The 16,632-nt window shown below is 37.0% G+C and overlaps 1 protein-coding gene across 1 annotated transcript in view; it reads left to right on the forward strand.

The window, feature by feature from the left end:
* GLP2R (glucagon like peptide 2 receptor) overlaps positions 1-16,632 on the forward strand; it is an 88,896-nt gene that overhangs the window by 49,689 nt on the left and 22,575 nt on the right. Inside the window, exons 10-11 of the mRNA XM_051995546.1 lie at positions 8,510-8,598; positions 15,289-15,427. Of these exons, the coding sequence (XP_051851506.1) occupies positions 8,510-8,598; positions 15,289-15,427 (228 nt within the window). The remainder of the gene's footprint in view (positions 1-8,509; positions 8,599-15,288; positions 15,428-16,632) is intronic.

The raw sequence follows: 16,632 nt of genomic DNA on the forward strand, positions 1-16,632 counted from the left end.
AATTTAAATGGAGCATCTAGTATTGGTTTGGGAGTATTTAACACATGTCGGAGAAGGTTTAAGCAAATAAGTTTTGGAAGGAGAGAGATGGGACAGGAAGAGATGGTGGGAGAGAAAAAGAGAGGAAATAGCTCTCCAGAAATGGGGAAGAAAAAGGCAAATTTCCTAGCGAATCTGCCATTTGCCATGGGAAAAGGAGATATATCCCATGAGGTTGGGGCCTGTCTTGAACTGGCAGATTGGATCCTGGGGAAATGGCACCCTAAAAAAAAGTTAACTGTGATAAGTAAGGGTTGGGAAGCATGGTGGAGTGGGGGAAGGGTGGCCACATGGAGAGGGACCTTGTCAGGTGATCTAATCCCCCTTCCCCATTAAGTATGGTGGCTGCAACACCTTGCTGGTTCGGATATCAATTGCTTCTACTGTTTAAAGGAACAGCCTACATTTATATGGTGTTAATAACTGAATGTTTTATTTTTATTTTTCAAGTCTGCTCTAAGAAGTTTGTTGGAACTATAAGTTATCTGAAAGTGATTTATTTCTACTAAGATTCCATCTGTCTAAAGCAAATTATTTAATGCTTATTTACGTGCATGGTAGTCTCCTTGTTTAAGGAAGATGATAAAAAATCTAGAGAAGGATTTTAATTTGATCTGATAATTTGATAGGGTTATTTCCAAAAATTCTTTTTTTTAGAATAGAGTATTAATTTTTTTTGTTTTTGTTTTTGTTTTATCTTATCTTATTTTATTTTATAATAACTTTATATTGACAGAATCCATGCCAGGGTAATTTTTTTACAACATTATCCCTTGCACTCATTTCTGTTCCGATTTTTCCCCTCCCTCCCTCCACCCCCTCCCCTAGATGGCAAGCAGTCCTATATATGTTAGATATGTTGCAGTATATCCTAGATACAATATATGTTTGCAGAACCGAGCATTTCTCTTGTTGCACAGGGAGAATTGGATTCAGAAGGTAAAAACAACTCGGAAAGAAAAACAAAAATGCAAATAGTTCACATTCGTTTCCCAGTGTTCTCTTTCTTTGGATGTAGCTGCTTCTGTCCATCATTTATCAATTGAAACTGAGTCTTTGTCAAAGAAATCCAATCAGAATACATCCTCATACAATATCGTTGTTGAAGTGTAAAGTGATCTCCTGGTTCTTCTCATTTCACTTAGCATCAGTTCATGTAAGTCAGAGAGTATTAATGTTAAATCTGAAAGATTTAAAAGTTTCTTTTATGTGGAAACGGGATGCACAACATGCAATTTAGAATTTTTTTTCTTTATATTTGAGTATTTTAAAGGCAAATCATCTATGTAATGTTAAATTTAGAACTACCTACTTAGATAAGAAAGATAGCTGTATAAGCTGTAAACCCTTTACTGTAATTCTTGAGAACTAGATTCATCTGAAGCCCTTGATAATTGCTGTAGAAGATAAAATCCTTTGGGACTGCAGCTAATATTTGCTGGGAGTTTTGAATTCAGGTGTGACTGCATAGGTCATAAGGTGGAATGGTTAAAACTTAAGGACAGTTACCTGAAGTAAAACTGCCTTAAATAGATATTTTAATTTGCGGCCAGAGTTTGGTTGCTGCTATTAATCTTTTAACATTTTTATTTCCTGGGGCTAGAGTTTCTTTATCTAAAGATTTGCTTCACCCAAGTATTTGGGGCCACTCCCACCTTGCCTTTTGAGAAAACTGGGAATCTCATTGCCCTGATTAAGCCTACACTGTGTGTTGATGGAAAGCAGGTCTATCTCTGGAACCCCAATCCTAGGCCCCTGACTTGCTTATCAAAGATCTATATTGTTGTCAGATGCGTTTTTCATGTTTTGCATGATCATGGGGGAGAGGGGGAAGGCTATATGAGAAGAGAACATTTGACACCCACACAATTCCCCATTATATACGCGGAGAAAATGAAATGAAGGGGAATTCATTCTAGGTGAAGGGAAGGAGTCTTATAGGATCAGCTTCCCATGTTGCATTGATGGAGCAAAGGCTCCTGACTAGTGGCTTTCCTTTCTAAAATATTAGATCCGGTAGCCAAAGGATGGCTGATCTGTGTATAAGCAATAGCTGCTACCACCTCTTGGTAGAAAAGAGTAGGAAGTTCACCTTTGGAGGCAGTGTTATAGTAAGTGTCCCACACCAAGTAAGAATTATATTAAATCAGAGGGCTGGGAAATAGCTCACAGATTTCAGAATGCTGATAATCTTAATCCTGCCTCCTGTCCCCTGGAACAGAACCACCCCTGCAGAGGAATATTGTTGTTTAGAGTTAAATCGATTTTCAAATGAAAGTAAGAGGATTCACAAGACTCCCCAATGCCTGGGGGAGTAAATTGGTTTATAGATGGATCCTCTAAAGGGTAGATGGGAAATGGAAAAATGGGTTTGCTATTGTGGATGGAGATAGGACTTCCACTGTTACCAGGGGCAGTCTACCTGCCCATTGGTTAGCTCAAACTTGTGAATTGTATACCTTAAATCAAACCTTGAAGTTATTGAGGGACATCAGATGGGAAGCTCTTTTGAGGCAAGGGGAAATAGATTAGCAGATGAGGAGGCCAAGAGAGCTGGAGACCAGGAGATTTCTCATATGATGGCCTTGATACCTGTACTTCCCCCTAGTCTACTATCTCCTAGCTTTACCCCGAAGGAAAAAGAGAAGGCCTGGACTCTCAGAGCAGTTGGGAACTTGAAAGGACGATGGCTCTTACCTGACGGCAGAGAGGTACTGACCAAAGCAAGTATGAGGCAAGTCCTTCAGCAACTGTACCAGGGCAGTCTCTGGGATGTCCAAAACCTGTGTGATGCTGTGCTGACAAGGTATGTTTCCCCTGGCCTATATACTACGGCCTGACAACTGGTGGACAGCTGTCTCGTTTGTCAAAGGACTAACAAGGCTGCTCAACTCCAGATCCCAGAAGGGGGACTGACCGCTGGGAATCAGACCATTCCAAAGCATCCAGGTGGACTTCACTGAGCTGCCACCAGTGGGTCGCCTCAAATACTTGCTGGTCATAGTGGACCATCTGATCTCATGGGTGGAGGCATTCCCCTCAGCCCGAGCAACTGCCTCGACAGTAAGGTCTTATTAGAACAAATTATCCCCAGATATGGAATAGTGGAGAGGATAGACTCGGATCAGGGAACACATTTTTCTGCCCAGATGTTGCAGAATGTGATCAAATCACTTGGGATCTCCACACCCCTTAGCAATCCCCCCTCTTCTGGAAAAGTAGAAAGGATGAATCAGGAAATAAAATGGCCACTGACTAAATTATGTTTAGAGACCCAGCTACCTTGGACTAAATGTCTTCCTCTTGCTCTGGTCAGAATCAGAACCAAGCCACGTAGAGAAATTGGGCTTTCACCTTAGGAATTATTATATGGTCATCCTCTCTAGGCTTGTCCTATGGGAAACTGGACCCTATCTTAGAGTCAAAGGATTTATTTCTTAAGAGATGTTAAATCATTGCTAAGACATTTACAAGGACTTCAACAAAAGGGTTAATAGCTCAGACTCCTCTAGGTTTCCCTGTTCATAGAATTCAGGTGGAGATTGGGTGTTGATCCATTCCTGGAAGGATGAGAAGCTGACTCTGTGCTGGGACGGACCCTGACAGACCCTACCAGATAATACTGACCTCTTGGACACTGCAATTTGCACCCAGGAACGAGGCTGGACACACCACACCAGAACAAAAAGACTTGTGGTGCCACCTTTATCCGAGTGGAAGATGGGGAGACCTTAAATTACATTTGAGGAGGGGACCTCCACTGAATGGGACACAAATTCTGAATCCAGGGCATTGTAACTGTATGCCTTTTCTTACATTAATTACTTTGGGAATTACTTTGGGAAACTCTCATGGGGCTTTCCCTGACCTTTGGGTCTGCCTATTTCCTCATGATAGCCATAGATAAACCAGACCTTTATCTTCCAGAGATGAGAACCAGCTCCTCCTGTTCATGCAGAATATACGGACAACTTTTAACTTATCAAATTGTTGGATCTGTGGTGGATCCCAACGACTGAGCTAATGGCCATGGGTACCTATACCCTTAAGCCCAGCCTGGATCCTTAGTAACTGATCCCAGATTCATAATGGGACTGTTTTCTGGAACTTAGAAGAGAAATATCAGTGGCCATTGACAGAAGATAGGATTTGTTAAACAGGGCAAAGTGTGAAGCTGGGAAATAATGTATGTGAGTGGACTTAACTCTGGACAAGGTAAAAGACTTTTTCTTTCCTTATCTATAGTGGACACTGCAGTTGTCAAGTGGATATTGCAGTCATTGTTTAGAGCTCTTGGGAGCTCTGGCACAATTCCTGAGGAATTGCTGCAGATTGACAAAGGACTTCCTTTGTCTGCTCTGTCTCTAAGACACACGAGGGAGGCTGCAAAGATCTGGAAAACTTAAATTTTTACCTGTCTAGACATCAATGGGGTTGGTACCATGTCACCCCAGGGACACCTGGGAAACATGGGACTCTGTTTCCCACATTTTGGAATACCTCTAACCTAATAGGTCAATGGCCAGTTGCCAATTGTAGGAGGAAGGAGCAGGGTCTATGGAAATGTCAGTATGTCACCTTTGTAGGGGAAGGTCCCCTAGGGACAAGAGACCAGCAATATTGCCCTTTTACAAGGAATTGTTCGAGGGAACAACCTATTCTAATGGGTCATTGGATCTGTGGTTTAACTGCTTATACTCACCTACTTTTTAATTGGACAGGGATTTGCTATATTGGACTAATAAGGCCTAAATTTTTCTTTCTTCCTGAATAGGCAAACCAATACTTAGGATTCAGTTGTATGATGATTTGGGAAGAGAGAAATGGAGTTTAGATACCTTCATTACTCAGACTGGAGATGCAAATGCAACCATTTGGGGTGACGCCTGGCCTCCAGAGAGAATAGAGTATGAGCCAGCCACTTGGACTCAAGATGGAAGTTGGGGATATAGAACCCCAATATATATGTTGAACAGGATAATTAAACTTCAAGTAGTTGTAGAGATTATCACCAATCAGACGGCTGAGGCACTAGATCTTTTGGCTAACCAAGCTACTCAAACAGAGGCTGTTTTACAACAGCCTTGGGCTGGATTATTTGTTAGCTGAGGAAGTGGAAGTTTGTGTGAAACTAAATTTGTATATTTTATTGTATAAAGATGTTGAAGAGATCTCAGTGTATAAATAAGAGGGGGGACTGAATGAGATAAGGTGAGATCTTTCAAGACAGTTGTGAAAATCGAGTAAGACTTCATCTATTTCAAAGTTTGAGTAGGCCTGAAGGACTTTAAGCATTAAATCAAGGGCATACTTAAAGTGTCTCCTCTCTGCTATTCTCCTGAGGGCATACTTAAAGTCTCCTCCCTGTTATCCCCCTAAGGGCATACTTAAGCCCCCTTCTTGTTATCCTCCCTATTTCAACCAAATATGGGCAACTGTGTACTTATTGGTCAAGTTCAATTTCTTGGGTAGTTTGCATGTTTAGAATGTAAGATCCTCAGCCAATAAGGATGAGGGTCAGTGGTGGGAGGGGGAATTTGCATTAGGGATTAAAAGCCTTGACCCTGCCCCTTCCAGTGCTTCCTCCCTTCGATTGTCTGCTCCATGGGTAGGACACCCGATTCTCGAGAGACCGTATAATAAACTTTGCTTTGCTTCTAGAGATCTCTCCAGTCTTTTTTTGTTAAATGGTTTCTGACCCACACATGCATAAGGGAGATAGCGTAATGACAGAGAACCTGAGCAAGACAGAGATTAGAGAATAATTTAATTGTTTATTAAATGGAGAGATTTATTGGGACCAAATAATCCATGTTTGGTCCCAGGGCTGAACAAGACTATCGTCCCAGAGTGCTCTCTGGCCCTAAGAGCTTCTTGCTTATATGAGCTCTCTAAAGGTGTGAACACAAGCATTGTTTCTATCAGTTCTACTTAGTACTTTGTTTCAAGTTCTGGCCCATAACATCTCCTCATAGGATCAGATCAATCATACTGAACCATGCTAAATTAGATAATTATTGTCTCTATCAACTCTAATGACTTAACACTTTGTAAGGATTCCAACAGGTGACCAGCTCACTTTATAGGTGAGGAAACTAAGGCAAACAGGATTAAGTAATCTTTCCAGGGTCACACAACTCATAAGTCTTTAAGCTCAGATTAGAACTCAGAAGGTGAGTCTTCTTGACTCAAGGCTCACTCTGCCATTTATCTGCCCTCATACATACATATGTATATGTGTATATGTGCATATGCACATATGTGTATACAAAGAGAGAGAAATAATAACATTATTTATTTAACACCTGAAAATTTATGAAGTGACTTACAAATATCTCATTTTATCCTCAAAACAACTCTGGGAGATAGATATTATTGTCATTCTCATTTTATAGGAGCAGGCAAAGATTAAGTCACAACAACTGATCAATGTCTGAGGTCACATTTTAACTCATGAATTTTTGACTCAAGATCTAGCACTCTATTCATTATCTTATCTGGCTGTCTCTAGAAAGAAATATACAGAAATGAGAGAGAGAGACAAAAAAAAAAATAGAGGCACTGAGAAAAGGAAGGAGAGAGGCTTCATCACCACTTTCCCAAATTATTGAAATAGCCTCCTAAATGGTGTTCCAGCTTCAACAGAATCAGAGGTGGAAAGTTGCTCTGCATTTCTTGAAAGGAAGACCTAAGAGGAAATGAACTTATTAAATTAAAGGTGCTTTAAGAATCATATCAATATTTCTGTGTAGCATTCACTTTGGTAGGTTGGATTCCCAGACAGCAGCTGCTATCTTGGATTCTGTAGGCAATTCTGTGGATCTGCACTAGTAATGTTATAAGTCATTACTATCCTCCTACCCTTTACCCATTGATGAGTTCTTATTAACAATAATTCCAATAGATGTTATGGGGTCAAAATAGTGGCATTTGCTAAGATTGTATAATGGAGTTAGACACTATTAATGTCTGAGGTAGACAAAAATCTTACATTTAAAGTACTAACATTTAAATTACTGATTATAGGGTTTGGAATTTATTAATGGTAGAGATTTTCGGAAAAATGATAGTATCTTCCTCAAATTTTTCACTTAATTTTAACGGAGCCTTTCCTTCAAACAAAATGCAAAAATGATTTTTCAATGTTTCTTCTAGTATTTTAATTCATGGTATTTAGAATAGGATTATATGATGTAGTGAGAAACAATGTGGTATAGTGGAAAGGGAGATACTCTTAAAGATAAGAAGAACTAGTTTTATATCATATCTCTAGCACATAATGGCTATGTGATCCTAGGCAAGTCAACCTAACCTCTTACCAGAGAATTAGCTCTTTTTAAAAATATATAGTATTTTTAACACTATATATGCAAATGTATAGTATTACATGTAAATTATATTGTAATTACATATAAAGATTTAATATTCATTAAAAATTTTTTTTGAGTTTCAAATGTTCTTCCTCTCTCCTCCCTGAGATAATAATCAGCATTTCAACATAAGTTTTATATATATACACACACACACAATTATGTAAAACATATTTCTATTTTTTAGTCATGTTGTAAATGATTCCTATAAAAATAAAGTAAAAAAGTAATGCATTTCTAGCTGCATTCAGATTCCATCAGTTTTTTCTCCAGATGTGGATAGCAGTTTTCATCATGAGTCCAGGCAATTCTCTTAAGTTGCAAAACAGCCATTAATTTATATTGATAGAGGCTATTCTTTACTTGAAACTCATTAGATGAATGAGATCAGAGATCTGGAAAAGCAGTGAATGAAAGGAAGGAAGGAAGGAAGGAAGGAAGAAAGAAAGAAAGAAGAAAGAAGAAAGAAAGAAAGAAAGAAAAGAAAGAAAGAAAGAAAGAAAGAAAGAAAGAAAGAAAGAAAGAAAGAAAGAAAGAAAGAAAGAAAGAAAGAAAGAAAGAAAAGGTGGAAGGGAGGTAGGAAGGGAGAAAAAAAAAGGAAGGAAGGAAGAGAAAGAAAGGAAATGAAAGAAGTAAAACAAAATAATATCTAAATGCTTATCACCTGATCAATTGAGAACTAAATTTCTCTTAGGTTTCCAAATTGACATGTGTTTTTTAAAAACATATTATGTCCCAGACACAGTGTGAGGTACTGGGAATACAAGGGTGAAAAGACACAATCCCTAAGAATTACAGACAAATTGGAAGGATACATGGGAAAATTAGTATAAGCACCAGGGACAGGTCCTCAGAGGCATTGTTATAAGAAATGGGAAAGGAAGAATATTTTCTACCAGGAAGAGTAGGGAAGTTGTTTGTTTGTTTTTTTTTTCAGAGAAAGAACTCTTGAAATGGAGAAGAAAGAAAAGTATTTCAAGGTAGAGATGTGGTAGTGATCTACATAGTATCTTGATTTAGCAGTCTGAGAGTAAGTGATTGAGAGTAATTGTTTCCAAGGTTCTGTATATGCTACTTATTCATGTTTATTCTTTTTATAGGTCAATTTCTTCATCTTCCTGAAAATTCTGAGATTGCTCATATCTAAGCTTAAAGCCCATCAAATGTGCTTCAGTGATTATAAATACAGGTAAGTGGACAATGAAGTCTGTTGGTGTAGATAAGAATCTATATTCTTAAGCTGTCAGGCATAATAGTTTTAAACCAATATAGCATCCAAAGCTTTATAGAACAGGATATTTCAGGAAAGGAATAATCATAATGATAACTGACATTTATATATCACTTTAATCTCTACAAAGCACTCTATACATATTATCCCATTTGATCCTTACGATAACCCAGTGAATTAAGTATTAAAGATATTATCCTCATGACAGTTGTCACAGTGAATAGAATGCTTTTCCTGGAGTTAAGAAGATCTGAGTTCAAATCCAACTTCAGATAATTGTGTGATCCTAGGCAAATCAACTTTTGTCTGCCTCAGCTTTCTCAATTGCAAAATGAAAAGAAAAATCATAGCATTTACCTTACAGTGTTGTTGTGAGGATCAAATAAGAGGGAAACAATATACATGACTGTAACAATGTAAATTCAAATAACAATAAAATGAAGTCAAATGTTATATAATCATACTGATCAATTAACCCCCCCCCCTCTCCCCAAAAGAGTTAAGGAAATCATTCCCTTCTTCTTCTTCTTCTTTTTTTTTTTTTTTTGTAGAAATGGAGTATTATAATCTGTAGGTGTAGAATGTTGTCCCAGTGTCAGAAATAGAGGCTATGCAAGCCCGTTTTGCTTAACTACTTTTCTTTGATAGAAGGAAAGGCTCACTAAATTATGAGATGTGAATGATGCAAGTATGTCTGCAAATGATTGGAATATAAAAAGAAAAGGCAGTAATAAAACTTTAAAAAGTAACAGAGGTGGAGCCAAGATGGCAGAGAAAAGGTAGTGGTTCTCCTAATCTTTCCCTTAAACCCCTCTGACTATCTTTAAGAATAATGCCATAAAGCAATTCCTGGAGTAGCAGAACCCCCCCAAAATGGAATAAAATAATTTTCTAGCCAAAGACAACTTACAAGATTGGCAGGAAAGGTCTGTTGCACCTGGGTGAGTGGAGCATAGTCCCAGTGCAGGTTGAATCAGTACAGAGCAGGCCCCAGCAAATCAGGAGCAGGACTTGGGAGGCATTGAATCAGTAGTGGCAGTGTCTGTTTCCAGAGCTCTCAGTCCACAGATGATAAGGATGTTGAACAACTGATCAGAAGGAAATTATAAGACTCTTTTTGCTGGCACTGGGGGCAGAACTCATTGCCCAAACTCAAATCTAGGTCATACTCTTGGGTAGCAATCCAGGGTGAGAAGGAGCTCTAGCACACTGAATAATGGCAGTGGAATAGGGATCTTCATCACAGTTTTAGGACAGAAATTAGTGTTTGTGATCACTCACAGACCAGAGCACGAGCCAGGAGAGTAGTAAAAGCACATCTGTTTAGATCATAGCACTTTGAAAGAAATGGAAACATAAGTCTCTAGAATATTTCTGAAAGCAATTGTGCAAATTCTCTGAAGCTTGGGGCAGTGTACTCTCCATCCTAAAAGCAGATCTTTGTTTGAAAAAAGAGTTAAAATTTAAGAAATAGGCTGAGAAAATGAACAAACAACAGAAAAAAAAAATCTGATCATAAAATGTAACAATAATGACAAGGCAGATCAAAATACCTGCTGAGATGATAACAGTTGAAGCTCCAACATCCAAAGCCTCCAAGAAAAATAGGAACTGATCTCAGGCTATGGAAGAGCTCAAAAAGGATTTTCAAAATAAAGTAAGAGAAGTAGAAGAAAAATTGGGAAGACACATGAGAGTAATACAAGAAAAATCATGAAAAAAAGAGTCAATAGCTTGGTAAAGGACACACACACACACACACACACACACACACACACACACACACTGATGAAAATAATACCTTATAACAGAATATACCAAATGGTCAAAGAGGCACAAAAATTCCCTGAAGAAAAAAAAAATTTAAAGTAGAATTCCCCAAATGGTAAAGGAGATAAATAAAAGCTTTATAAGAAATCAAGAAACAATTATACTAAAAGGAAGAAAAACACAACATATACTATCTCATTGGAAAAACAATTGACCTGAAAAATAGATCCAGGAGAGTTAATTTTAAAATTATTGGACTGGCTGAGAGCCATGATAAAAAAAAAAAAAAAAAAAAAAAAAAAAAGCCTATATATCATCTTTCAAGAAATTATCAAGGAAAACTGCCCTGATATTCTAGAATCAGAGGGCAAAATAAAAACTGAAAGGATCCACCGAGTACCTCCTGAAAAAGATTCCAAAATGAAAACCTTCAGGAATAGTATAGCTAAATTCCAGAGCCCTTAGGTTAAGCAGATAATCTTGCAAGTATTAAGAAGGAAACAATTCAAATATAAAACCCCAATCAGGCAACACAAGATTTAGCAGCTTCTACATAAAAAGATCTGACGGTTTGAAGTATTGTAGAGAACAAAGAAGTTAGGATAATAACCAAGTTATCACCTGCCCAGCAAAATTGAATATAATTCTTCAGGGCAAGTGGGAAGATGGAGGGAAGGGAGGAATAGATATTTAATGACATAGAGAACTTTTAAGCATTATTGATGAAAAGACCGAGATGAATAAAAAATTTGACTTTTCAGTACAAAATTCAAGTGAAGCATAAGAAGATTTCTCTCCAAAAAAAAAATTTGGAATCACATGTATCTTCTCTTGAAGCAGGAAGCCAGAAGAAGACTGTCTCAATTCTCCCAGGCCCTCAGGCCCACTTTGTCATTGATAGAAGCATGAAAGATCCTGTCTACCAATAAAAAGAGTCTTATGCAAATGATTCAGGGTTGAATACAGAATTACATATTGAAATCTTTGTAAAGCAGAAGAGTTCTGCGCAGTTTCCTCTAATCATTTATCACTTTAATGACATTTTCTAGATATCTATAGACACCATACAGAGTAGTCCTTAATCTCCAAGGAGAATTGAATAAACAATAGAAAAAAAAAAGAACTTTATTAATTCTCCCCTCAAAAAGAGAACCACATATTCTTTAGAAGAAATAAGAAACTGATTCAGATTGTAAAGTATTTGAGCCTTCAGCACAATTGTGAATCTTCAAGTAAAGGTTACATAATAGCTTGTTAGATACATTATACATGTTAGAGAGCATGAAGCCTTTATTGTTAGTCCCTTCTAATCTAGATCTATGTTCATAGAATTGATGCAGGGCTAGTGGTAGAGAATTGAGGTGGGGAATCCCCTCTGGTCAGAAATGCAGATCCAATGCAAAAGAATTTACAAACCTGAAATCTGAATGGCAAAAGGGATTTTTATTGTTGGTACTGAGAAGCCAGCTTTGCTAAGAAGACAGACTTCTTGGTGGGGTAAGGTCCTATCAGAGAAAATGGAAAAGATTAACACTGAGAAGAGACTATCTTTATGGTAGGCAAGAGTCCTGGCAGGCTGCTGTGCCAAAAAGAGAGGTTCTTTGGCAAAGCATAATCCTGTTTCAGACTTTTGTAGAACTTTGGAGTTCAGAATTGTCTGAATTCCAGAAATAATAAATATTAGTCATCTGAGGCTCCGGCTTCCATTCAAAATTGAATGAGAGATCTCCAACTGAATGAAACCACTTAAGTTCAGGCTACTGGGTGTTGTCCTGAACTAATTTTCAACTCAATAGAGGGTGCAACTAGTCCCTGCTAAGATTTCCAACTGAATGAAACTACTTATCTTGATTCCCTGAGGGTGGGTCTCTCCTAGAGGAGAGTTTCTCGGAGTTTACCCCCATTGCTCCCCCCCCCCCAAAGTCAGGAGGACACAATTTGCATCATTTTCCCTCTTAAGCAGTCCCCCCAAATTCATTTGAGGTAAAAGAGTAAAGGTCTCATCTTTTGTAATTACTTCAAGTTGACAAGGGTCATAAAGATGTCCCTAAGTTCACTGGGGGATCAGGCAAGGAGGGGAAGACAGCAGCAGCGGCATCTAAGGGGTATTGTGTGTCCTAGTCAGTCATCCTATGATCTCCAGACTGAAGGACCAGTGGAAAATTGAGTAGAGGATGATATTATTGGATCTCAACTCCACATAAATTGCCTTGGCAGTCAAGTGGAGAATGGATTGAATTGGGAGAGACTTGATACAGAGAGACTAATTAGAATATTATTTCAGTAATTTATGAAGGAGATAGGTCTAAATTAAGATGATAGCTTTCTGAGTAGGGAGAAGAGGAACTATGTGAGGAATGTTATAATCAGCATAGTCCTTCTATATTGCCAGAGGCAAGGAAATATCCTTTTCCCAAATGATTCCCAAATGCATAGGTGTGGATTGAGGGGAGCTATGGTTTTGTTAGATAATTCTGTTTATATGTGCTACCAAGTAGTAGCAATACTAAGTTAATGGAAGTTTGAAAAGAAATGTCCCCTGCAGCCTCTCAAAAGAAGATGCCTCATGTCATGTCTGTATTTTGATATGATAACTGCCACAGATTGAAATGTTTAATTATAAATTGAATTTTGAGATAAGTTTCACAGTTATAATGTGTGAAAAATATTTCATATGATGTGAGCTTCTAAAAAATTTTTTTTTGGAGAAAATATTCACAGCTTTCTTCTTTGTTTCAAGTTATCTTTTGAACAGTAAATTCTTTTTATGTTGATAAAAGATAAAATCATATAGAAATAGGGGGAAAAACTTCACCAATCACCACTTGAAAGAGATCCTGTGAGGAAAACTTTCAAGGACATCATAGCCAAATTCCAAAACCTCCAGCTCAAGGAGAAAACATCATGTGCAATAAGAAAAAAACAAACAAACAAAAACAATTCAAATATTTCAGAGCCACACTTAGAATCACATAAGACCTAGCAACAGCCACATTAAAATACTGCAAATCTTGGAGCACTATCAAAGAGCAAAAGAAGTGGGGCTGAAGCCAAGAATATCATAATCAAAAAAGTTAAGCATAATCTAGATGAAAAAAAATATTCAATGAATCGCAGACTTTCAGGATTTTGTTACAAAAAGAGTTGAACTTAATAGAAAATTTGGCATGCAAAATCCAAGGGAAATATAAGGTAAACATCAAAGACTAATTACAAGGAACTCAATAAGGACAAATAGTTTATGTTTACATATGGAAATGTAAACCACATGTCTAAGATAGTCATTAGTAATTGGATAGTTTAAAAGAAAGATTGGGGTAGAGCTGAGAATGATGTGATTCTAAAAAGCAAAACTGTAGGAAACCTGAGGATGGGCTAGTAGTTCTGGAACCCTACTCTCATTGGGAATGCATTAAAAAGGGAACAATACATACACACACACACACACACACACACACACACACACACACACACACACACATATCTCAAAGGGTGTAACTTCTAAATTCAGAAAGAAATAAGAGGGTAAGAGGATAGGGAAGGGGAAGAGGCTAAGGGAGGAATTTTCAGAGGGAATCATATTCACATCAGATCAAGATTAAAGAAAGAATAATTTAAAAGGATATATAGAAGGGAATAAGAGAGAATAAAAGTCTTCTAAAATTATAAAGAAATAAGAGGATAAGGGAATAGAATGGTGGAGTCATAGAAGGGTATGTAGATTAATGGTAAGGGGATAAGGGTAAAAGGAGAGGATAATGGAAAAATTCTTGGTGGGGAGGCTAGGTTAAGTAATAGGAAGGCAATGTAGTAGGGAGAAGTGAAACAGAGGAATAAGGAGGGATAGAAAACAAGACATACATAATAATAAAAATCCTGAGTAGAATTTATTAAATAAAAAAAGCAGGGCTAATAATCATGACTTCAGATATAGTTAAAATAGATTTAATCAAAAGAGGAAAATAGAGAAACTATATAACAGTTATATTAATCAATATTATTTTAGACTATTAAAGAAAACTAGACAGTATGAGGTTGGAATATTGCTGTGGTATAGGAAATGATGAGTTGGTGGATTTAGAAAATATGAAAAGACTTATGAAAGATAATGTTATCCATCTTCAGAGAAACAAAAGACCAACAAGCATAGTACGGTCTTACATAGATGAATATATATGTGTATGATTATAGATATCTATGTATGTGTGTGTATATACATATACACATATATTTATTTTAAAAAATTGTACTTAATTGTAGCTTTCTTGGGTCAAGGGGAGAGAAGAATAATGTAAAAAGTACACAGCAGAGAACAAAAGGAAACCTACAAGGATGCAAAGAAAAAATGGACAGCTCTGAACACAATGTATAATACTTATTATATAGGTTTTCTTGAGATGAAAATTTATTGCTTCATATTTTGAATACTCTCATATTCTGCTGTACACATGGCAATGTCTTTTTTCCTTAATTTGTATTTGCTTTAAATTAATTAATTAATTTTGAAAAATTATATATCTTTATTATAAAACTTCCAACCACTCCCATAGTTCTAGAAGTACCATTTGCTAAAAAGTGATATGACTTACCTATATTTTACCCCTTAGGGAAAAAAAAAAGCCAAATACCAGATAAAGACTGCTTGGGGAAATTCCTGAGCTGGGTGGCATGCTGACAATAAATGTCTTGTAATTTTCTCCCTCTTCTTCCCATCAGGAGTAATGAACAAAATTCTAGAAAAGGGTAAAAAAGAGGGTATAGTGTAGCAGCAACCGGTTTGGATAATTACAATATGGAACTCAATCACTATGTCTCCAATTTACTGATTTGCATTTCTGAATATTAGTATATTTAAGTTACTCTTTTTACAATTTTTAGGTTGGCAAGATCAACACTGGTCCTTATTCCTTTGCTGGGTGTATATGAGGTAATCTGCTCCTTTGTCACTGATGAACAAGTTGAAGATTTTTCAAGACATATAAGACTCTTCATTCAGTTAACAATGAGCTCCTTCCATGTAAGTAGGGTTGTAAATTGAAATGGCTCAATTTTGAGAAAATAAAAGTGATCTTTATTTAAATAGAGGCATTTAAGTGGTAGAGTAGATAGAATACTGAATTTACAGGCACTTAATAGCTGAGCAATGCTTAGGCTGGGCAAGTTACTTAATTTGTCTGCCTTAGTTTCGTCAACTGTAAAATGGGGATAATAACAGTACCTACTTCCAGGTTTGTTGTGAAGATCAAATTAACACTCAGTATAGTAGACACTATATAAATACATATTCCCAACTCTATCTTCTTTTTTCCTTATCTGCCCCCCAACCCCTTCCATCAAACCAATATGAAAAATCTAAAGATTCTTGATATTGAGGCAGTTAGATGGTACAGTTGATAGAGCACCATTCCTGAAGTCAGAAGGACCTGAGTTCAAATCTGTTCTCAAACACTTAACAGCTGTGTGTGAGACCCTTAACCCCAATTATGCCACTCCTTCCCCCCTCATACATACACACAAATAAAAGTTAAAAAAAAATACTAGAAGATAAAGCTGGAAACATAGAGTTGTTCCAGATTAAGGCTCTACATTAGCCAATAACCAGTAAATCTCTTGATTCTGGCAAAGATTAGATTTTAGGTTAGATTTATCCATTTCTACTTAGCACTTGACACCAGAAACTATGCTGTCTGTGGGCATGCCTATTTAGTCTTTGTTATTTCTTAATTCTGTAGACATCATATTAGGGTTTTTATTATTTGTATGAGTTTGTGTGACTCCTCATCTTGTGCTCCTTTTATAAAGTGCATAGTTTTACCAAATGAACATCATTCAAAACTCTGGGCTATTTATGACTTTAAAACAGGAGACAGAATAAGGAATGGGGATCTCTTGATCCATAATTTTTAGTTAAGGCAGAAAAAAGTGGTAACTAGAAACAGAAAGCTAGATGCACTTGAGATAAGACCTCAATTCAAGATCACATTGAGGTTAAATCTAAAATTGTAATTATCTTAAATCAGGGACAGAACCAGGAGACACAAAACTATCTAAACCAGTATTCAACAAAGTCAAAAAATGGTACAGGGGACAAATTAAGAGAAGTTAGTAGTAGGAATCAGTTCCTACCATTCAGAGCTAATGTTGCCTGAACAACTAAGGCCTGAAGCGCTGTTGTAATTCAGGTAGTACTGACCTTTTGCTAAATTGAAAATTTGAGCAAAA

This window comes from Antechinus flavipes, chromosome 4, assembly GCF_016432865.1.
Source record: "Antechinus flavipes isolate AdamAnt ecotype Samford, QLD, Australia chromosome 4, AdamAnt_v2, whole genome shotgun sequence".
NCBI classification, from domain to species: domain Eukaryota; kingdom Metazoa; phylum Chordata; class Mammalia; order Dasyuromorphia; family Dasyuridae; genus Antechinus; species Antechinus flavipes.